At 53.3% G+C, this 21,776-nt stretch overlaps 10 protein-coding genes across 10 annotated transcripts; 4 read left to right on the forward strand and 6 right to left on the reverse strand.

Annotated features, from left to right (window-relative positions):
* Window positions 1-462: 462 nt before the first annotated feature.
* On the forward strand, window positions 463-1,358 carry NECHADRAFT_69778 (uncharacterized protein; the record flags this gene model as incomplete). Its single annotated transcript, XM_003051015.1, has 2 exons — window positions 463-663; window positions 718-1,358. The coding sequence occupies 2 exons, from the start codon at window positions 463-465 to the stop codon at window positions 1,342-1,344; spliced, it is 828 nt and encodes a 275-aa protein (XP_003051061.1). The 3' UTR covers window positions 1,345-1,358.
* Window positions 1,359-1,511: 153 nt separating this feature from the next.
* Window positions 1,512-2,334, reverse strand: NECHADRAFT_100722 (uncharacterized protein). The gene is made up of 2 exons (XM_003051426.1): window positions 1,784-2,334; window positions 1,512-1,729 (listed from the first exon to the last, which is right to left on the reverse strand). Exons 1-2 carry the CDS (start codon window positions 2,238-2,240, stop codon window positions 1,716-1,718), a joined length of 471 nt encoding a protein of 156 aa, XP_003051472.1. The 5' UTR covers window positions 2,241-2,334; the 3' UTR covers window positions 1,512-1,715.
* A 1,360-nt stretch (window positions 2,335-3,694) lies between these two features.
* On the reverse strand, window positions 3,695-4,536 carry NECHADRAFT_41831 (uncharacterized protein; the record flags this gene model as incomplete). Its single annotated transcript, XM_003051427.1, has 5 exons — window positions 3,695-4,062; window positions 4,118-4,207; window positions 4,266-4,315; window positions 4,369-4,419; window positions 4,484-4,536. The coding sequence occupies 5 exons, from the start codon at window positions 4,534-4,536 to the stop codon at window positions 3,695-3,697; spliced, it is 612 nt and encodes a 203-aa protein (XP_003051473.1).
* A 1,320-nt stretch (window positions 4,537-5,856) lies between these two features.
* On the reverse strand, window positions 5,857-7,252 carry NECHADRAFT_100723 (uncharacterized protein). Its single transcript, XM_003051428.1, has one exon. The coding sequence runs from the start codon at window positions 7,148-7,150 to the stop codon at window positions 6,017-6,019; it is 1,134 nt and encodes a 377-aa protein (XP_003051474.1). The 5' UTR covers window positions 7,151-7,252; the 3' UTR covers window positions 5,857-6,016.
* A 718-nt stretch (window positions 7,253-7,970) lies between these two features.
* Window positions 7,971-8,483, reverse strand: NECHADRAFT_40605 (mitochondrial 37S ribosomal protein MRP2; the record flags this gene model as incomplete). Its single annotated transcript, XM_003051429.1, has 3 exons — window positions 7,971-8,033; window positions 8,086-8,257; window positions 8,377-8,483. The coding sequence occupies 3 exons, from the start codon at window positions 8,481-8,483 to the stop codon at window positions 7,971-7,973; spliced, it is 342 nt and encodes a 113-aa protein (XP_003051475.1).
* Window positions 8,484-9,465: 982 nt separating this feature from the next.
* NECHADRAFT_61525 (glycoside hydrolase family 3) lies at window positions 9,466-12,513 on the forward strand (the record flags this gene model as incomplete). The annotated part of the gene is made up of 1 exon (XM_003051016.1): window positions 9,466-12,513. One exon carries the CDS (start codon window positions 9,466-9,468, stop codon window positions 12,316-12,318), a length of 2,853 nt encoding a protein of 950 aa, XP_003051062.1. The 3' UTR covers window positions 12,319-12,513.
* Window positions 12,514-12,581: 68 nt separating this feature from the next.
* Window positions 12,582-13,256, reverse strand: NECHADRAFT_80951 (uncharacterized protein; the record flags this gene model as incomplete). The annotated part of the gene is made up of 1 exon (XM_003051430.1): window positions 12,582-13,256. The coding sequence occupies one exon, from the start codon at window positions 13,254-13,256 to the stop codon at window positions 12,582-12,584; it is 675 nt and encodes a 224-aa protein (XP_003051476.1).
* A 317-nt stretch (window positions 13,257-13,573) lies between these two features.
* Window positions 13,574-15,004, forward strand: NECHADRAFT_80952 (uncharacterized protein; the record flags this gene model as incomplete). The annotated part of the gene is made up of 2 exons (XM_003051017.1): window positions 13,574-13,871; window positions 13,929-15,004. The coding sequence occupies 2 exons, from the start codon at window positions 13,574-13,576 to the stop codon at window positions 15,002-15,004; spliced, it is 1,374 nt and encodes a 457-aa protein (XP_003051063.1).
* A 1,503-nt stretch (window positions 15,005-16,507) lies between these two features.
* NECHADRAFT_41596 (uncharacterized protein) lies at window positions 16,508-18,216 on the reverse strand (the record flags this gene model as incomplete). Its single annotated transcript, XM_003051431.1, has 4 exons — window positions 16,508-16,961; window positions 17,010-17,525; window positions 17,578-17,855; window positions 17,911-18,216. 4 exons carry the CDS (start codon window positions 18,214-18,216, stop codon window positions 16,508-16,510), a joined length of 1,554 nt encoding a protein of 517 aa, XP_003051477.1.
* A 1,647-nt stretch (window positions 18,217-19,863) lies between these two features.
* NECHADRAFT_40704 (uncharacterized protein) lies at window positions 19,864-20,982 on the forward strand (the record flags this gene model as incomplete). Its single annotated transcript, XM_003051018.1, has 1 exon — window positions 19,864-20,982. One exon carries the CDS (start codon window positions 19,864-19,866, stop codon window positions 20,980-20,982), a length of 1,119 nt encoding a protein of 372 aa, XP_003051064.1.
* Window positions 20,983-21,776: the final 794 nt, after the last annotated feature.

Below are 21,776 nucleotides of genomic sequence, written 5' to 3' on the forward strand. Positions count from 1 at the left end.
CAATAGCGAACAGGGATTTTTTTGAATATTGCTTAGACCTGCCTTGTCATCAAGGGTGCCAAGCCTGCAAAAGTCCAAGCCTTCCTCGGTCAGGAAAGGAAACCCCTTCCTTCTCATCTGGTCGACACGCTCCCCTACAATGGGGTCTTCAATACAAATAAGCCCATCCTCCTCAAGCAGGTTTCGGATATTTGCTGCTGGCAATAGTGCCTTTTCAGAAGCCATGGGGTTGAGAGTGGTGGGGAAGGGAAGCTTGCTTTGGTGTCGCCATCGGGCAAGAATTATTCCCGCCGAAATCCTTTGAGTAGGTACCTAGTCACGTGCGTGGATCACGACTTGGGTTCTTAGGTACCTCAGGCATCACTGTTTGTGCCTTATGCGTAAGGCCACAATTGCCAACGTCGGACAGGCATCGCCTACTGGGCCTTGGCTCATTAACAGCCTCTCTACCACTATCGTCCGATGTCTTCTCCCACTCCTTTTACTTCGCCTGATCTCAAAAAAGGCGACCCGCCCCTTTCCTGGAAAGACTTTAAGAGACCAAGGCTCAGGCGATTCTCACCGCCGAGCAACCTTCAACTGCAAGAATACCTTGGTGGAGGAGAGGATGGCTTCGTCTTCAAAACCCAAGCTGATGAGCAAACTCTCATGGCCGTGAAAATCGTCAGTCGCTTTCTCCATGTAACCACCTGATTGAAAAATTCACTGTTTGCATAGTTTTATCACAATCGGCAACCTGAACCCATCTATGGCATCGGGCGTTATTGGGCCTTTGAGAGAGAGTGCATCAACTGCGCACTGCTTGACATGATCGGTGCTAGCCTGCGACGTGCAAAAACGACAGGAAATCCAATACACTTGCGTCCAAATCCTACAAAGCACAAACACGCTATCCGCAATCTATTTGCCTTCTCCGATGAAGGGTACGCGAAGAGTCCACCCCCGGAACACTTTGTGCCATTCGAACCCAGCGTAGAGATAAACCATTGCTTTGGCTGGACCGAATTACCAGGGCGAGACATCAACGCCGCTCTCAAGCGAGCCTGGGTTCATCAGGACATAGACGACGACCAAACATATTTCGCCATCGTCTACTCCTTTGTCCCCAAAGCAAAACTGGAGGCTGAAACGATCATTTCGCAACTCGAATTCTTCCAAATTACCGGGTTCTACAACGTTACATTCAACTTCACCAACTGGTTGGGAACAGGCGTACTTGTTGACTTCTGTGATATCGTCCACCCATTTGCTCACGAGCTGGAATGGAGTGAACAGTGGTATGCAAAGAACCCGATTATGCTTCATGCTGCAGTTAGATACCAGGCGCAAGAGGAGATTTTCTAGACTCTTAATACTCTACCGGTTGATATTATTTGATGTTGGTCTGATGTGAGCGTAGTGGTGGAAATAGCTGTTTTCCTGTGCTCGTGTCCCCGACGCTATCCACTTCCGAGTTGCGAAACGTAAACACGAGAACTATTCAGATGGGACTTATTAAACCAGGAGAAACACTTGTAAAACTTCTATGTCAATTTCATATCGTAACGCTATTAATTGTGAAGCTTAGAAATGTAATAAGGGCAGAGTTAAGGTTGCTCAAATCAACTCCAGTCTCCATCGTATGTTTATGTTTTTGCCTGTTCGTACAGTCATAATACAGATGCATCAAACTAATCCTACACCCTAACAACTCCTAGCTATGCTCGATTAATAGCTTAATATCCGTGACCTAAATAATTCATTGTCAGTCCCGATCTTTGGCAAGTCAACTCTGAATACTCACGTCCGAGGGATCGTCCCATCTTTGACATTTCCTTGGCCTGGTGCTCCTTGACCTTGGCCCTCCTCGAGTCTTCCTTCGCCTCAACCTCGAGCCTCTTGACGTGTTCCCTGGCCTCCCTCACGCTCAGTCTAGCCTCCTCTAGTGCGCGGTCCGCCTCGCGCTCCGCCATCTCGGCGTTACGCACACGCTCACGAGCTTCGAGGACTGCGGGGTCATGCTCGTTTCTGTTTCCATGGCCAAAGCTTCGAGTGATAAAGTTTCCTCCGCCAGTGCTGCGGCGGTGGGGGGAGCGCGAGGAAGAAGAGGACCGGCGGGAGTGAGAGCCTGAGGAGTGACGGGATGCGCGACGAGGAGAGGGTTCACGGCGAGAGGAACCGAAAAGACCGTGCTTGCGAGGGGGCTCTTCCCTGATGGGCTCAGGAGACGGTTCACGGCGGGAGGCTCCAAAGAGAGGCATGTTGATAGTACCGCGTAAGTGGTGAAGGTTGTGTAAGTGGTGGAGATGAGGGATGGGGTTGCTTGTCGAGAATGTCTTGGAGTGACTTTTAATTCTTGCGAATGATGAGAAAAGAATGAAGCTTTTTCCCAAGAGCTGGGCGGTCCTTGGCCTTTTTACACTCCTTGATCAGACACTCTCGATGCCATCAACCGCAAATATCACCAACTGTGAAACCTGCTTTTGCCCTGACGTTGAGATAACCCTTTACGCTGTGACGTCAACCCAAGCATGTAGGGTAGGCCAGGGTTGTTCCCCAAGGGTCCGCCCAATCATGGCGCGTTGATGACACAATGAGGCACCGGGGTAGGCATGGGGATAGCGTCACTTGTTTAGGGATGGGCGATCTTATGACGCACGAGGTGGTGTTGGAATGAGGATGTTGACGACATTGCGACTGGGGGCGATGCTTTAAAACCAGTGAGTTGGTGGTGTTTATCGTGGTATGAGGGACTAACACCTTGCACGACGACGACATTGCGAGTAAAGGTTGCTATTGGTCTGGGTCCAGATCCTGGAATACCCTCCGACCTTGAATTATGGCTGCTTGCTTTCCCTGGTATCGGGGACGAGTGATACCAGTATCAAGCTTCACCTGGAGACGACCAAACATTGACAATGAGGTCAGCGCTCTTGTAAGCACTGCACAGCGCTAATTCCATCCATGGTCGTGTGTCGCGTCTCTCGCACTCGTCGACTGGTCATTCACCTTGAACATTTCGGTGAGCATCTCCGTGCATGCCGGAATCACCTTGATCCGCTCCATCGGCATTGCCAACCAAGCATCTCGTGCTCGTCGTAATCAACGTGGCTGTGCGCCATGTAGCTCTTGGCCACATCATGGATCTTCTGCACACTCTCATGTCCAGAACCTGGGTAAATCTCATTAAGAATTCGCTAGCAAACAGAGAAGAAGTGTAGTTAGACACCCAGCTGAGGATAGTGAAACAACAATAACAAGAAATGGGCGACATGGCAACAAATGGAATGTCGAGGGTAGTAGAAGCAAAAAATGTAAATCTCCCAGCATTGCGCGCGTCTTCCAGCCCTGCTTTACTCCTCTTCGTGCTCTCATCTTGCAACCGTGACTCCCAGCAAAAAAAAAAAAAAAAGAAGAAGAGGTGTAGGAGACAAGGACCGAGGCAGAAACACCAACCGAAAATAACCCTATGTGCATATATGCCGCACTAGATATGTACAGAGAAGACCCCGTTGTGAGAGGGATGAGGACGAGTGAGATGAGTGAGAAACCGGGCCGAACGAAACAATGGATCCCCTGTTCTTTTGGAAATGGTCGGTCGGATGTCGTCGATCGCTCGCTTTCGTCGGTGGTCTGGCTCGTATTCGATATAGATACTCGTCCGGTCTGACGAGCATTTTCGTATAGGTAGGTAGTTGTTGAAAAGCTCGGCCGTTTACATGACGGTGCACTTGCTCTCCTCGCGGTCCTTCTTGACGCTCAATGCCACTCGCGCGGCCTCTGTAAAGGCCTCGTTGACGCCCCGGTTCTTCATGGCTGAACACTCGAGATACCGGAGCGCGTTTATGCGCCGTGCCACCTCGAGGCCTTGGTCGTAGTTGATCATGGGCCGCTTCTCCCTCGGTTCGCCGGACTCGCCCTCCTCCTCCTCGCCTTGTTCTCGGAGATCGCACTTGAGGGCGACCAGGACAAGCTTCACGCCGGGGCAGTTGTCGGCAATCTCGCCCACCCACTTTGACTCGACGTTTTCAAGCGAATCCTTGCTATCGACGGAGTAGCAAAGCATAATCAGATCCGTATCGTCTGGGGTGAGTCTGGTTAGCACGCGACGCAGATTGGTGGTTGACACGTGAGTTACCATAAGAGAGGGATCTTAACCGGTCGAATTCCTCCTGACCGGCTGTGTCCCAGAGCGAAAGCTCAATATGCACGTTGTCCACAAAGATGTCTGCGCGAAATGTTAGTCTGCGATCCTCGAAAGCACGGGCGAGTGCACCGTATCGTACCGTGGACGTAGTTCTCGAAGACGGTGGGTTCATAGACTGTTGGGAAATAACTGGCGCGACAAATAAGTCTCTCATCCCGCGATTCTTGACTCCTCAGACATACCCTCTCGTAAAGACATTCAGCAACGAGGTCTTTCCGCATGCACCATCGCCCCTAATCGACGCAGTTCAGGTCAGTGCAAGCCCAATGTCTGGGCTGGGCGGGGGATTCGACGCACAGCAGCACCAGCTTACGCTGGACGGTCTTGGAACCTCCGCAGAGAGAAGGCATCGTGGCGGCTCAGTCAAATCGCGTGTGGTGGAAGAGGGAGATTGGGTAAATTCGAGTGAGGAATCGCGATGGCGATCTTGAGTGATCTCGGTTCGTGCTCCCTTGAAACCCTGCTCACAGGTGGCGCGCTGATCAAGACTCGGGTCAGCAAGGTACGGGATAGTAATCGCATACGACTTGGCGGGTGTCAACGGACGCTGTCGGGGGGGATCGAGCTCGGGAGTCGAAAGTGAAGCTTTTCCGAGAGAAGGTGATTGTCGCAAACTGGCCAGATGGCACGTCGTCGGGCAGAGAGGGAGAGAGAGTTGTTGGAGAGGATAGAGGATCGATTTCAATCTCGGGCGACAAATTGGTAGCGCAAGAGGACGGTTCAAGGACCGGCAGGGGCAGCGAGGATAGACGGGGATTAAGTCGACGGGGCAGGAAATGAGCCGTTGGGGGGCAAAAGAGGGAGCGAGAGAAAAAGATGAAGTCAGAGGCCACACAGTGGAGGGAATGGGATTGTGGCCGAGCAAGGAGATGGATCCCATTTCTGTCCATTGCTCGGTGGAGTTCCCCCTCCTGGGCGAGGAATCGGCTGTGGGGAACCTGATTGGCTGGCCGCCCAGATTTAGCTTCAATATTGGACCCAAGCCCGCTGTAACTCCAGCGTCCAGAGTCGGCCTGGAACACGCTCAAGGGGGGCCCGAGCAGGAGAGCACAGCCAGCTGGAGCACTGGAGCACTGGAGCCGTCAGCTGCTGCAGAGTCGGGTCTCCCTCGGCCCCCCTGGCACGCCACTCAACGAGGTCCACTATTCCGGCCCTGACCTTTCCCGACGGGCTCTAGCCTCTCAATTAAACCGTTGCTTCTCCCTCGGCGCCGGCCCATGATCGCCCGGATATTGAGGGGTCCGTGACCGTCCTTTGGAGGGAGGTCCAATATCGAGGCCAAGATTGAGCAAGAGAAGAATCTAGATTCATCACCATCAAGCATGACCCCAAGAACTTGGTCAAAACGGCTCCTCCGTCGGTAAGAACGAGGGTGGAGATGTTCGGAAGCTTCGCGTCGAGTTGTGGCACCTCACCCACCATGTTGGCGATTCAGGTCAGGTTGCTGAATCGTCATTCAGTCGTGGCTTGGCCGCCTTCGTTTATATCCGCGCATTATCTTGCTTGACGTTAGTGCTCCCATCAACTGATACAGTGCAGTACCAAGCGACGGGGCCTTCCAATCGATGTAGTCAGGCTAAGACATTGGCTGCCAAGAGCCCGAGTCTCTGGGTTCTGGGTCAGAATCAACGCCATCTTCCGGTGATGCGACACTGTTCAGTCTTTGGAGTCGGGTGGATAAATCATTCATTATTCCATATGCCACTGTTGTCTATCAACCTCAACCTCGCGCCACAGCTCCGAGGGAGACCTCTGTGCTCATAATTACCTCCAATAGAACCAAATATTAAACGCCGAAAGCCATGATTTGCAACCTTGACATATGCCCGCTTAATCGTCGTCTCTCTGATATCCCCGTCGTGCTCCTCCCATCCGCTCTGCCAAGCCCTTATTTCCTGCCTGCTGGTGCAGTCTGTTGACGAATCCACGATCTCCCCCGCGCTCTCTCGCCTTGTCATCGGCTTCTCGAAGCGCCCGTTCCCGTTCTTCCAGCGCTGCTAACCGCTTCTCACGGTCTTCGTCAAGCTCTGAGGCTGCCGATTGCATCGCTGCCAACTTGCGCTGGCGCTCCTCCTCCTTGGCCTTGTCATCTTCCTCATTGTGTCGTGGTTTCCTATCACGTGCCTCGCCGCTGTAGCTGCGCCGCGAGTCTCGTCGTCGATCATCGTCGTAGCGCCTGTCATCACGGCTTCGACGGTGGCGTCGAGAGGCTTCCTCATCCTCCGAGTCGTGTCTTCTTCGCGAACGTCGTTCTGGCGAGTGGTCATCTCGTTCTCTGCGTCGCCTTTGCCGATCTTCTCGGGAATCGTCGTGTCGTCGTGGGCTTCGTGATCGCGAGTAAGACCGTCTCCGCCTGTGATGTCTGTCCTCTGAGTCGGCACTGCGATGGCGATGTCTCCTGCGGTGTCGCTCGTGTCGTTCCTCTCTCCTCCTAGACTTGTCCTTCTTCTCGTCGTCAACCCCCATGGATGCAAGTAGTTGGCGTCGCTTGATCGGATCGTTCATCATCGCTTCGTACGCAGCTTGCTCCTGTCGCTTGATGGCTAGTAGAGGGTCGTCGCGGATCTTGGCAGCTGTGTCCCGTGCGGTGTTGGCATTTTGCAGTGCCATGAAACTCTCCTCTCCCGCCTGCTTCTCTAGCTTCTTGTGTTCGGTCCCCTTGATGAGGTTGTCGATTCTTCGCTTTCCAAGCAGGTACGCCTCCGTCTCCTCTGTTGTGCCAGTCTGTCCATCGTTGGGACCTTGATACATCCAGTCGACTCGGTCGATGCGCTTCTTGCCTCCGGCGGCCTCAAGTTGTCGCTGAACCTCCTCCTTCGCGCGCTCCTCCTTGATTTCATTGATGCGCTGTTGGGTGCGCTTGCGCTCGGCAAGGGCCTTTTGTTCCTCCTCGTAGACGGCCTGTTGGTTGCGCCTCAGCGCAGGGTGGAAAGACTTTTTCAAGTTGAGATCGCCGCCTCCCATGATGGGCAAATTTGCTGGAATAAGTAGCGGGCAATATGGGTTGGACGAAAAGCGACAGAGCGACAGAGAATACGAATGGAGGGCGAAAAGATGGAAGGGTTGATGAAGAGTGTTTGGATTCCTCCCTTAGGCAGTGGGTGGCGATCAGGTTTGAGTCAGCCACCTGAGTGTCCCCAGCCACACAAAAAAAACTTATCGCGCTTATCGGGTCAGCTCTTATCAGTTCTTATCTTATCTCCAATCTTTAAGATGCCCCCAAGCAAGGTAACCAGCTCGAGCGCCTGGCATCACAAGACAGGAACTTAATGCTGAAGTAGTAGGTGTTGGGGTTACTTGACGGCTTCAAAGTGCCTTCTGGAAGATTGAAAAGAATTAGCCCCCTAAGACTGCGTGTCCTCGGTCTTAACTCTTGAGCCGTGGGAGCGTAATCTTGGCCAAGTCTCTCGTGACATTGTGACCATCCGTTTAAGCGATAGCCATGATTGCCAGGTACATACCTAGGGGTAGCCTCATGCTCTTCATACGTCCTAAAGACTGGTGAGCTAGTACCTTTCTATTATGGGGAGAGGCGTCGCCTCGTCAAGCCCCTCACAACCATCACTACTCAATCAAATGGCAGGCGAGTCCCGCAATCAATTTCGTCGTCACGTTGGAGAAGCAGGTATTCCGATCGGCGTTAGATGGTATTGTACAGTTATATCTCGTCCGCCTCCTGTCGCGGGCTGAGATGTCGTCTTTCCCAGGCCAAGCCTCCCGCGATGCCAGCACATAGTCATACATTGCTCTCCTCCACGATATTCAATTTCCACAGACCAGTTCTCTACCAACTGGCCCTCTTCACACCAGGAATGTTGCCAGCCATGGCCTCCATTCGAAAGTTGTACTGCAAGTGTCAGCCTCAGCGTCTGGCGTCGTGGCCTCGGTTCGGCGCGTACCCTGGTCATCTTGAAGTCGCTCAATACACCACGGCCTTGGCCACCCATGATGCATCGATTTCGGATCTGAGTCGGTCGGGTATAGCAGTGCATCTGCGTTAACTGAAGCTGAGCCTCGGCGCGGACTCGGGGAGGAAGTGTGGTGTTGCGGATGATATAACGGAGGGCTTGTCTGAGCACTGTATTAGCAAATGACTCAAATTGAGGTATGAGGAGGGGAGACACGGTACCCCCCGCTGGAAGGACCGTGCAAAACGTGAGGCTTCGGGAGGGTGGGAAGAGTTTGCGCACCTCTCAGTCTCGTGTTGCTCAAACACCTTGCGTTTTGTGTGATCACGCAAAGTTCGGACGTTGACGAAGCAGCCCAGGTCGAGCTTCTTCGCGCGGAACATCGACATGCTGGGCAATTGGGACGGGCAATGCGGATTGCTGCTTGCTTGGAGATGTTGCACTCAGGGAAAGCTGGAGTTGAGGCCGGTTTTTGGTATTGCCGAAGAAAGCCCGGCCGTCCCCCGCTAGTAGTTGGGGATGGAGGCGTCACGTGGTTTAAAATCGATCGCGATCAACCACTGAGCTGAACGAGATACGGCACTCTGGTGTGTTTTTTTTTAAATACAATTATGACTTTATTTCATATGAAAATACAAGAGTATTTGCCTTTGGGCAAAACGAGCTTTCAATCCTCCCTCACGCTTGGATACCTAGTCCGGACTTATGGTTGCTTCCCTGTGATGGTGATTGATTCAAAATTGTGTATGAAAACCAGTCGCCACCATGTCCAACTTTACACCATATGAACCAACATTTTCATATATCTTTGCATCCAGATATATGCACAGAGATACAAGATATTTCCAGATAATGAACTTGGAATTGTTTTCACTGTCTAATGCCCTGTCTCGATCGGCAATTAATTGACCGTCCCTGGTCTTGTCTCGATATAGGGTAGTCCGGGCCGTGGTTCCGAAACCGCCCTGAGGATGTGGGGGCAAGGTCAAGGGGCATGGAGACGGGAGGGACATAAAAACGGTACTTGAGTGATCTCACAAATTCGCAGAGGACCAAGGTACCGATTTCCAGTCCATGGTGGTGCTGCACCAATCGTGAGGCCTGCGCTGGCCCCACACCTCCTCACGCCTCAAGAAGTGGATGGCCGGAATGTGACGTGACGCAACACAACACGGGGTGGAGTCTGGAGATAAAGACAATGCTGATCGCGCTTTGAGACTGAGAGCAACGGCATCATTCCTACAAGGTCCTATAAATGACCAGTCTTTCTTTTTCATCCTTGTAGTAAAACAGTGTCTTGGATTCTCCCCGACATCACCGTGGTCTTTCTTGTGATTTCGACGTGCTGAATGAGAGGGGAAACCGCCCTCCATGGATCCTAGTAGGGAGAACCTCCTCAAGCCAGGCGGGCGCTCGTCTTTTGACGGGAGCTCCGATGACTACTCCGACATTGATGCGACAGACTATCTCGACAAGAATCTCGTTCCATTTCAAGAGGCGCCGCCGACTTATGTCCCTCCCCGACGAGTGAAGCCTACTGGTCTCTTCCGCCCGTGCCGTGCCTCACCCAAACGATGCTGCCTGACCGTTGTCGGAGTTGTTCTGGCTGTCTGGATTGTTATTTCAGCTCTTGGCGCCTTTGCTTGGAAGAAGATCAAAGCACCACCGACTTTTGGACAATCGCCGCCATGGTACCCAAGCCCCAAGGGTGGTTCCTCCAAGAACTGGGAGAAGAGTTACAGCTTGGCCGCCCAGCTCGTTGTAAAGATGACGTTGGCTGAGAAGGTCAATATCACCACAGGAACAGGATGGAGTATGGGCTTGGCTGTGGGAAATACAGGCACCGCGGTCCATGCCGGATTTCCTTCACTGGCGCTTCAGGATGGTCCTCTGGGAATCCGCTTTGCCGACAACGCGACAGCTTGGCCTGCTGGTGTTACTGTCGGAGCTACGTGGAACAGGGAGCTGATGTATGAGCGCGGCAAGGCTCATGCATTGGAAGCAAAGGGAAAGGGCGTCAATGTCATTTTGGGCCCTGCTATCGGTCCCCTCGGAAGGATGCCTGCCGGTGGACGCAATTGGGAGGGATTTGGCCCTGACCCCTACTTGCAAGGCATTGCCGGCGCACAAACTATTCGAGGCATTCAAGACCAAGGCATCATGGCCACGATCAAGCACTTTATTGGCAATGAGCAGGAGCATTTCCGTCAGTCTTGGGAGTGGGGTCTCCCCAACTCCATGTCGTCCAATATCGACGACCGGACTCTGCATGAGCTCTACGCTTGGCCATTTGCGGATGCCGTAAAGGCTGGAGTCGCGAGCGTCATGTGCTCATACAACATGGTCAACAACTCGTACGCTTGCCAGAACTCGAAGCTGCTCAACGGCATCCTCAAGGACGAGATGGGCTTTCAGGGATTCGTCATGTCGGACTGGCTGGCCCAACGATCTGGCGTGGCGAGTGCCTTGGCTGGGTTGGACATGTCGATGCCTGGAGACGGATTGAAATGGCAGGATGGCGATTCCCTATGGGGCCCTCGCCTTACTCAGGCTGTTCTAAATGGATCTTTGCCGGTGGATCGACTGAATGACATGGCACTCCGAATTGTTGCTTCTTTCTATCAGCTCGGGCAGGACAAGCACGAGAACAAGGGCCCCAACTTTTCGTCGTGGACCTACGATAAGATTGGGATCCTGGCCCCAGGGAGCCCTTCGCCTCAGGAAAAGCAAGTGGTGAACCAGTTTGTCAATGTCCAAGATAACCACGCCGAACTCGCTCGACAGATTGCCATCGAGGGAACTGTCCTGCTCAAGAACGACGGAGTTCTTCCTCTGACTCGCGACGGGGCCCTGAACAGCACCGAGCCTGACAAGGGACCTGGAAAGATCAAGATTGGGATTTTCGGCGAGGATGCTGGCCCTGGAAAAGGACCCAACAGCTGCCCCGACCGAGGGTGCAATGATGGCACGCTTGGCTCCGGCTGGGGCAGTGGCTCAGCTGATTTCCCGTTCTTGATCACTCCGATTGAGGCTCTACGAAGAGAGTTCAACAAGGACAAGGTCGAGGTGAGCGAGTTTCTGTCGAACAAGGTCAAGGATGCCAAGAAGGCAACGGAACAGGACGTTTGCTTGGTGTTTGCCAACTCGGACTCGGGTGAGGGATACCTCGGCTGGAACAGCGTGCACGGCGATCGAAACGATCTATTCCTGCAGAAGGGAGGCGACGCACTCGTCACCGAGGTTGCCAATCACTGCGGTGGCGGAACTGGCACGACGATTGTGGTGATTCATGCCGTTGGTCCTGTCGTCGTGGAGAAATGGATCAACCACCCGCGAATCAAGGGCCTTTTGGCAGCCAACCTGCCCGGCGAGGAGAGCGGGAATGCCATCGCAAGTATCCTTTTTGGCGACGAGAGCCCCAGCGGAAAGCTCCCGTACACCATCGGCAAGACCCTTGCGGACTACGGTGAAGGTGGCCAGGTGCTGTATCTGCCCAACGGAGTCGTTCCTCAGCAGGACTTTGGTGAGGGTCTGTACATTGACTACCGACACTTTGACAAGCACGACATCGAGCCTCGATACGAGTTTGGATTTGGACTTTCGTACACTTCCTTCGAGTACAAGGATCTGAAGGTCAACCGGGATGTAGCAGTATCTCACCTCCCAGCGCTGCGACCATCGCAGCCCAGCGCAGAGCCTCCAAAACTGGGCGACAAGATTCCCGATGTTAAGGAGGGTCTTTGGCCGAAGGGTATCCGTAGGCTCGAGAAATGGATCTATCCATACATCGAGTCAGCGGACGACGTCAAGCTTGGCGACTATCCTTACCCGGACGGCTATGATGTCGAGCAACCTCCCTCACCAGCCGGAGGCGAAGAAGGTGGCAACCCTAATCTCTGGACACCCGTGGTGACAATCTCTGTGGTCGTCACTAATAGCGGCTCTGTCGATGGCAAGGCGGTACCACAGCTTTACCTGTCGTACCCTGACAGTTCCAAGGCCGACCACCCCGTCCGTGTTCTGCGCGGCTTCGACAAGGTGTTTTTGAAGAAGGGAGAGAGCAAGACGGTCGAGTTCAAGCTCACCAGGAGGGACTTGAGTTATTGGGACGTGGAGGAGCAGAACTGGCGGGTGACGGGCGGCGGAGAATTCACTGTTGCTGTGGGAGAAAGCTCGCGGGATTTGAAGTTGACGGGAACTTTTTCTGTCGAAGAGTCATCTTAGTTACTCGGGTTCATCGAGACAGGGATTGGCTTTGAGGGAGCTGTTGTAGCAGATCTGGGTCTGAGATGATTGTGCTTGTGGCTAGGTTGCGTACATGACATCTGCTCACAAATGTTTGACGTTGTGGTCGTTCTTTGTTCTTCCATATTTCCCATGCTCCCACAACCAGCCACTAGCAGAACAAAACGCTGATCCGCCATTCTCCTTTGTTCCTCATGATACCTATTCATACCGACTCTCCCGTTACAATCATCACAACCTTGCTAGTGCTTCCTCTTGCGTCCTGGCGGGGCGGGCATCTCGGGAACGAAGCTCTTTAGTTCAGAGAGTCGGAAACCGCCGTCTGCCTCGTTGATCTCCTTGACAGCTGGACGAGGAACCAGGCGGCTCCAGTCGCCATCACGCAGGGCAAGTCTGTTGATGTCGCAAGGGGGCGAAGATATGGTGCCGGCGTTGTTTCCACTCACAAAAGCCCCCTTGGCGCGTTCACGGGCTGCGAAAGCGCTCATTACGTTGTCGACGTCGAAGGTGATGCCGCCGTTGGGGAGGGGGAGGGGCGCACAGGTATTGTTTGTCCTAGGCATGTCCCTATTGATGACGGGAAAACCAGTGGTAGTTCCATCAGGATGTTGGAGAGTCTTGAGTCGTAGGTCCTCGTCGTCTCTGAGGAAAGGTTCGTGGGATTCGATCGGACGGCCAGTGTGAGGAGGGAGAGGACGGCCCGTGTAGGCTTGTTTCTGGGGATCGCGGCTTGGGTTTGGTCGATGAGGATAAGTCTGAGTAGTGTAGGACGCAGCAGAAGCTCGGCGAGGAGCTGAGGACGTGGTAGCGGTTGCTTGAGGGTGAGGGGAGTAGGGGTAGATGCTTGGGTCTGACACTCGACTCTTGCGGGAGCGACGGTTTCCCTTGGACGTTCGGAGCGAATCACGCTTCGTCATGATGGACCGTTTTTGTGGAAAGAATGCGCTATGATGGAGAGAAAGGCACTTGATCAATTTACACGACCTGTCATGGTTGGTAGGTCTTCATCATGGTGGAGGGGGCATCTGCTCGCTTCGGTTCTGCCACTGGCCGGCACTGTCAACGCCTTCACCACGTAAACAAACGCATGAGTTGCTCGTAGCAACTGCAGCCCAAAACAATCTCGTTGAGTTTTGTTTGAACTGTTCTTATCTCATCTTCAGGAGCGCGCGCGAGTTGAGCATTCTTCCAACGCCACTATCATCACCCACGCACCCACGCACTTGTCTCGATCATGCCCATCTTTTTCAACCAGACCCGGGTCCCCCCTCACTATGACTTCGACTCACCCGCCCACCCCGGCGAAAGGTTTCCTGTTCGATGGATTGGCAACGAGCCCGACGCTAGCGAGCGCCGCGAGTACATAAGGGCCTACTGCGAGTGGATGAGCCCCAATGAGATGCACCGGTATGGCGAGCTGCGCGATTACGCTGACAGGGCGATCACGCTGGCTTTGAAGAAGGCTCAGTGGAAGGAGGTTCCAGGCAAATTCTTTGCGTACATGAGTGACATGATCACTTGGAAATGCTTTTGTACGTAGTCCTTTGGACTCGAATCGTCTCTATTGCTGACCTTTGTGCGTACCATAGTTGAGCGATCTCGCCCCAATGAGCCTGAGTGGCCGTGGAAGAAACTCCTTTGCCCTGATCCATCTGATGTGGTCATGTCCCATTGCTATGACAGACTTCGACTGGAGGACGACTCTGCCCTGGAGCCTCCCCACCCTGTTCCCGCGCCCGCGCCCGTCCCCGAGCTTGTTCTTGAGCCTGTTGCCCAGCCCAAGCCTGCTGCCCGATCTTTCCTGCAGGTGGCTATCCCCGAGCTACTTTCCCCTCGAAGCACTCTCTTGACCCGAAGCAAAGAGTTGGAAGAGCTCTATAACGGGATTGACGACATCAGGGCCACGTCAGGCCTGACCGTCCCGTTCAAAGCGGCCCAGATCTTTGACAGAGTCCAGGGACATCTCCTCAAGGAGATGAACGAGTGTGGAGTAACCTACACGGAGAAGAGATTCACGACACCTCCTATGAACCCAGTCCCGCTGGATGATTTCGAGCTTGATCAACTCAAGCATAACAAGGCACGGAAGAAGCACCAGGAGTCGACGCTCAATCTCCTTTCTCCCCCGAAGGACCTACGCCACACGCGAAAGGAGAACAGGATGCATCGTAACAGATCGGTGAGCACTGGCGCCGAGAGCAGCCTCTTCGTTGCGGACGATGAAAGCATAAGCACAAGTCACATGCAACACCTCGGTCTCAAGCGCCTTCGTTCCGACACGCCCACGCCGGAGCCCAATGCCGCCCTGGGGCAAGAGCACCATCCCATGGCTGGCTTCATGAAGACTCTTTACGCCATTTCCAAGCACTTGCGTCTTGATGTGGAGGGTGAGGTCGGAATCATGACGTTGATTAGCCTCTTGATGCCCGACCGCGCGGACGGAGCTCAGTCCCGACGGCTTCATGACCTGGTTAACCGGGACACAGATTGGATCTGCTTCAAGACGTTGCTCGAGAAGGATCTTACTGGTTGTTCGACCGAGGAGCTTGAACGCACTGGGTGTGCCAAGCATGACGGAGACTGCCACAACTTCCTCAGACTCGTCTCGCTCGGGCATCGGGGCCGAGAGATGCAATTCAAGACTATCCGCCATGAGTCCAACTAGCCTCCCCGTCGCCAGAACCATGTTGCATTTGAGGCTGTCGCTTGCGACCTTTCAGTATCTGCTGTCGTTTTGAACTCGTTCGCCTGACACCCTTTTTTGTTCTCCAGTGGCACCCCAACACTCCGCCTCTGTTTATGTAGCACCATCACAATGTCTTGCGCCCTTTTGTATCTCACTTGAGAATTCCTAACACTGTGTCTTGCTCTCTTTTCATGTATTCCGATGTGGATTGGGTGTTTGAGTATGGTTGAGGGTTAGGCGTCATGGTCTTTGCGAGGGTTGGGTTGAGTTGATGATTGACGATATGATCGGCTTCGCATGTACGAGAACTGGGTTAATGAGGGATCAGAGCATAGCTTGTTTTTAAGTAGATGTAAAAGACTCTGCATGGACTTCTTAAAGGCTTTGAGTGGACTGCTATGTTGTCTGTTGTGTTGAATGGAGAACGTCGGGATCGAGGCTCCATTAGTCAGTGTCACCCTCACCGCGGGTTCTTCACGCAGCTGGTTCACCCAGACCGTACACAAACCTGTGAGTGAGAGTAAGAAAGAAATGTCTCTGATCGTTAACGGTGTATAATCACCTATTCACTGGCTTCGTTCTGTAACGAATCAGTGCATGGGCGACTTCACAGTTAAGGAGGGCTTGGACAACCACTCAGTCATGGGCTGGCGCACGCTTTTAATGGCTTAGAGATATAAAAGAGATCAAATGTCCAGAGTGTTCACCTCTGTACGATCTACATCCTATAATACTTCAACAGACACCCGATCTAACTCTTCTCACTCACTAAGCAGGCAACCTTGCAGGCAACCTTAACAGCACATCGACTTGGCAAGCAGTGTTGCAGCGAAAGCACAATCTCTCACATCACCAAGGATCAGTTCGACCAGATTACTCAAGATGCCCTCCGAGACTACCAGTCAAGTCCGTAGGGACCACACACGCTGGGAATGCACCCGCCCGACTTCAACGGGTACCTGTGGAATGGTCAATGACATGACGCAGAGTACATGTCAAGGCCCGACCTGCGACTCTCGGCGCCAAGTCGGCGATTTCGCGCTCAACAATTCTAGTGAGCAGATTGGCAAACTTTCCTCAGTAGATGATCAAGGGACAGAGAGTTGGACGTATAACGAGAGGCTTGTTAATGGCACTCATTGAGTTGGTCAGTATAATTAGAAGCAGGCTCAGATGGATATAGGCAATGGGAATGTCGGCCAAGTGTATGGTTCAAGGCAGGAGGGTGCCCACCCTTCGGCGATGGTCGATGATGTCTTGTCTTGTAGGCAAGACGCTTAAGAGAACATAGAGGAAGCTAGTCCTTATTATATAAACAGACACACACGATGAAAACCCATCGGAACCGAACGTATATGTAAATCTCGTCGTACTCATTAAATTGCTAGGACTCGAGGAAGACCAAACATTAACCGTCTTGAAGCAATCTCTATATATGCTGGACAAGCTCCATCTATATGCATCGTACACAACATAAGCAACTCAGTAGACGTAGCGGAAGCTCAGGTTCTCCTTATCCGTAAGATCATCCCAAGCGCGCGCCGTGGCATCGATACTCGCCTCGGCAATGCCCGCAGCGGCCATCTCATCGCGGCGACGGTTCTCACGGCGCAGGTACCATCGCAGAGCGAGGATGATGATGACCAGAAGACTGTAGCAGCCCAGATGGGTGGCAAAGGCGATGAAGTAGCGGGGGCCGTCGTGGGAGAGGAAAACTTGGGGGCCGATGGCGTTACCGGCGGCCCAGATGATGAAGTTGACTGCGACAACGACTGTCTTCTTGGTCTGACCGGCGGTGTTTCGCGAGATCATGGAGAGGCCGAGAGTCTGGGCGGACCAGAAGGAGAGGGTGATGTAGTAGCAGATGAGGAGGCCGACGTGCTGGGCAAAGGTCCGGTTGGGGATGGTCATGAGGAGGATGGTACCAACGAAGGACCTGCGGCTGTCAGTATAGTCAAGGAAGGGCAAAGAAGGGTAGACTCACGGGACGCAGAAGCCGAGCATAACCAGAAGGTTCTGATTGGTCTTCTTGACAAGCCAAGCCGATGATAGCAGCACAATGATGATGTAGAAGCCCAGGACCATGGCAAGCAGCTGAGTCTCGAGCGTGCTGAACCCGAAGCTCTTGATGATGATGTTGGCAAAGGCGCCGAGACCAGACGTAGGGATGGTGGTGCACAGAGAAATGAGAGCATAGCCGTAGGTCTGGGGGTCCTTGAGACCCTCGAGGAACTGCTCCTTCTTGAACTTTTTGTTCTGGATACCCGTCTGGTTGTCGCGGACGCGCTCAACCATCTCGTGCTTCTCCTGCTCAGTCCAGCACTTGGCGCGCATGGGAGAGTCCGGCATCCACCAAAGAACAAAGAAGCCAAAGATGACCGAGATGACACCGTACGAGAGGAAGAGCCACTGCCATGACCTGAGGGGACCCCTCTTGATGAGGGAGAAGCAGTAAGCGAGGAGGCCACCGACGATCTGCTGGGCTCCATTCATCATGTACCTATTGCGGCTGGTTAGCTTTTGTGTGGTTCTTGGTCTTCGGGGGGACTCACCAGTAGGTGACACGAGAGGCCTGCTCCTCACGACGGTACCAGATGGCAGACAGTATGACGAAGCATGGCTGGCATGCTGACTCAAAGATACCCAGGAGAGTTCGCACAATAACTAGGCTAGTGAAGTTCTTGCAGGCAGCATGACAGGCAAGAGTAGCACCCCAGGCGACGATGCAGAAGCTCAGGTATTTGGCAATGGGAACGCGAGAGATGAGCCAATTCTGGGGGTATTCGACGACGAGGATCGCGAGATAGATACATGTAGTGAGCCATGAGAACTATTGAAGCCAATGGTCAGCCTTGTTTAAGACGGGGTCGATCGGGATAACCTACATTTTGGCTGATGGTCCCGTCTGGGTTCTCCAGGCCAGTGTCGGCCGTGAGACCCATGATGGAGGCAAACGAGAGAGTGCCCTTGTCAATGGCCTGTAGGAAGTAGGTGCAGATCATGACGAGAAGGACTCGCTTGTCAATCATCTTTCGCAGCTGGGCGCTACGCTCGGGGCTGATGTCGATACGGACATCAGAGACATACTGGGCAAGCTCCTTGTCAACTCGCTCAGAGTGCTGAGTGGGCTTCTCAAGGTCTTCAACCTCGTCGAGGGACTGCTTGCGCTGGACTTTGTCGGCGGACTCCATAATGTGACAAGAAGGGGTGAGGGGGGCAATGTGAGGGGAGGGCTTGGTGGTTGTCTTGGCCTTGGGGAAATTCCTTGGCCAAGAGATGGGCTGTAGAGCTTTTTTATCTGCTCGAGAGCCGGACTGACGGGTTTTTACAATCCTGGGGTCTGGAGGGAGAGGAGGCGAGCGAATGGGCTTCCCCAGGTGCCACCCCGTCTGACTCGGTGCGGAGATGGCTTGGGCTTCCCCATCTCCCCCAGACGCCCCAGTCTTGGGTCTCCAGACGAGTGAGACCGCTAAAGCCCAGAGAGGAGGGCCCCACGGGGCGAGTCGTGCCTCGCTTGGGTTTGGACCGAATGCCCGAATGGCTCTCTGGCATGCTCGGTTATGCGGCAGAGCCTGCTTGAGGGTTGACCCCGACTCTTTCATCTCCAACTGTTCATGCTGGTTGGCTTGAAGATGTGGTTCTCAGGAGAGGAGGGCCCACTGAGTTGGGACCGAAAAGTGAGAAGGACCAGGATCTCCGCTTGAGGGATAATACCAGTGGTCTGTGGACGGGGAAAGGTGAGCTGTGTGGGTTGGAGAGGGCGGAATGCAACCCTGCGTGTCAGGGGGAGGCTCGATCATCATCGTCATCAGACGTGGCATGATTTGTGAAAAGGGAAAGCCGTGCTTCTGAGGGCGGTTTATTCTGGAAAGGATTTCGGTGCATAGTGGTGAGTTGGCATGGGTACTCCAATGCTGATGCCTAGGTGCTTTTGTGTTCCCCTGTCAAGAAATTGGGGAAGTGAAGTGACGGCACAAGTTACTCCGCATCATCCTTGTCTGTCTGTCATGGTGTGTCCGTCATGAGTTGACGTAGAAGGGAGGAGTAGGGTAGTCTCTGTATCTGATTTCTTGAGGCCATTACGAAGCCCATTGACCGACAAAGAGAATAAGGTTACGGCTCTGTGGATTATGTACTGTACCCGTAATGAGAATGGCAGTCCCACAGTCAAACATTAGCGCCAAGTCTTCTCTCTTTGCCTCGTTGCAAACAATTGCCGATCTAGCATCTAGGTTCGGAAACCTCGGTCTTTTCTTTCACCATGTTTCCCCCAACTCGTTATGGCTTCATCATAGCTCTTTACCATTACCCTTCTCGGACGCTCACCTAGGCCTGAGTCTCCGCCCCCATCTTGAGGCGCCCCCAGACCCCCACCCCCACAGAACCAAGTTTCTTTTCCAGAGTGCGGAGAGGGTGTGGAGTGACGTTCCCGGCCTCTCATAGGACGGCGTGACTTGACCGAAGCTCAGGGCTCGGTCTGCTTCGGACCGAAGTTGTGGGTTCATGGGTCTTCGCGGGGAAGCTCAGATGGCCACTCAGAGTCCGAATGGCATGAGAGAGCGGGAGCCGTTGGCGCGGCTGTGGGCATCCTGGTCGACTTGCCTCACTATTAAGATGCTTACCGCCTTCCCCCCGTGTTGATCCCGTTGTTCCCATGTTTCGTTCCATTGTTGAGTGACCAGGCGAGTGATTGGAAAAAAAAAGCGCTCGGTCAACACAACATCACGCACAGGATTATTACGGAGAGGTAGAGGCTCCCTCCGAATTATCGCGCCATACTCTACCAGGCTCCCTCTCTTTACTTTACCCCTCTTCTTCACACACTCCCTCATCACATCATGCCTTCCCACATGCACGGCGTCGCGGCGGAAGACGTACACAAGCAGATCCGTCTTCTCATCCATGAGCTCGTCAACATTAAGGACACAACTGGAGAGTTCCTGCTAAAACTCGACGATGGCCGCATCATCGACACCAAGGGCTGGAACGACTGGGAGTGGACGCACGGCATCGGCCTGTATGGCATTTGGAAGTACTACGAGATGACGGGAGAGGATGAGTGGCTCAAGATCATCGAGGACTGGTTCCAGGCCCGCTTCAAGGAGGGCCACAAGGGCAAGAATATCAACACCATGGCTGTTTTCCTAACCCTGGCCTTCGTCTATGAGAAGACTGGTAACCCGACATACCTGCCCTGGCTCGATAGCTGGGCCGAGTGGGCATACCACGACCTCCCACGCACCAGACACGGCGGCATGCAGCACATTACCTACCTTGAGGTCAACGACCAGCAGCTCTGGGATGACACCCTCATGATGACGGTGATGCCGCTGGCTAAGATTGGTCTAGTCCTCAATAGGCCGCATTACGTCGCCGAGGCCAAGAAACAGTTCCTTCTTCACATCCAGTACCTATTTGACACAAAGACGGGACTTTTCTTCCACGGCTGGACTTTCAAGGATGGTGGTCACAATTTTGCAGATGCACGATGGGCACGCGGCAACAGCTGGGTCACCATTGTCATCCCCGAGTTCCTGGAGCTGGTCGGACTCAAGACTGACGATCCTCTCGGCTCGCACCTCATCAACACCCTCGAGAGCCAGTGTGAGGTTCTCGCCAAGCTGCAGGTCCCCAACGGCTTGTGGCGCACACTCCTGGACGTCTCAGAGGAGGAGGGCTCGTACGTCGAGGCCAGTGCTACTGCGGGTTTTGCATACGGCATGCTCAAGGCTGAGCGACGGCGATACGTGGGCAAGCAGTACTCTGAGGTGGCAGTCAAGGCGATCAAGGCTGTGCTGGAAAACATTAGCCCGGAGGGAGAGTTGCTCAACACGTCATTTGGCACGGGTATGGGCCATGACTTGCAGCATTATAAGGATATCCCACGGACGAGCATGCCGTACGGACAGGCTATGGCTATGATGGCGCTAGTTGAGTTTTTGCGGGTGTTTGTGTAAGGTAGTTTTGACGATCTGACGATGTGATGATGGGTTGGTAGCTGAGCTGAACCGCATGGAAGGATAGGTTCTGGATGGGATAGCTTATGCAGAAGCATCTTGAAGTGTTCGAGGTGCCGGCCACAATGGAACATGTTTGGCGTTTAACCTATTTATGCACAATTCTCTTGATGCCTGCATTGTCTTTGTTCTTAACAAAGGCCCCAGACTATTGAATTGCTCCAACTTCACCTGGAGCAACTGTGTTCTCTCGCGGGGATGTCTAAACAACAATGGAGCTCGGATAGAATTCCATAACAAAGGGACCTGGATGAAGTGTTTTCACACCGTTCTTATTATGCATGCTTTCATATAGTTGTAACGGCAAGAAGCCTCTGATGTGCTACCTCTCTTGGTGTTGAGTTGGCATATATCTTTAAGATCTTTCAGACAGTATGTTTAAAGAGAGGCAGCTAGTCATAGAGATATCCTATTTAATTCAGACATAATGATCTGAGAAGAATCTACTGCCTGGGCGAGTCGAAATAATTCTATGTTAGCTGTTCAGCATGACGCGGCCACTGGGGCCTGGTCATATGTAATATCAATTTATAATACTAACCTGTCATGTACGTGCTTCATATGTAACTGTCGTACGTACTTTAAGTGTGGCGCAGGCGATCCTTCTGCGTAGGATGGACCAATGCGTGAGATCTGATTAACACGAGGGACCGTCGCCAAGAGCTCTATTTTATATAACTAGACCTCCGAAGCTGCGTCCGAAAGATCAGATTCCTCAAAGACAGCCAAGCTCA

Source organism: Fusarium vanettenii (assembly GCF_000151355.1).
Source record: "Fusarium vanettenii 77-13-4 chromosome 5 genomic scaffold NECHAsca_5_chr5_3_0, whole genome shotgun sequence".
Classification (NCBI taxonomy): Eukaryota; Fungi; Ascomycota; class Sordariomycetes; order Hypocreales; family Nectriaceae; genus Fusarium; species Fusarium vanettenii.

What these genes read in the sequence shown, in the direction of transcription:
- NECHADRAFT_100722 (XM_003051426.1), bottom strand. Translation starts at nt 2,240, where the DNA reads ATGCCTCTCTTTGGAGCCTCCCGCCGTGAACCGTCTCCTGAGCCCATC.
- NECHADRAFT_100723 (XM_003051428.1), bottom strand. Translation starts at nt 7,150, where the DNA reads ATGGGAGGCGGCGATCTCAACTTGAAAAAGTCTTTCCACCCTGCGCTG.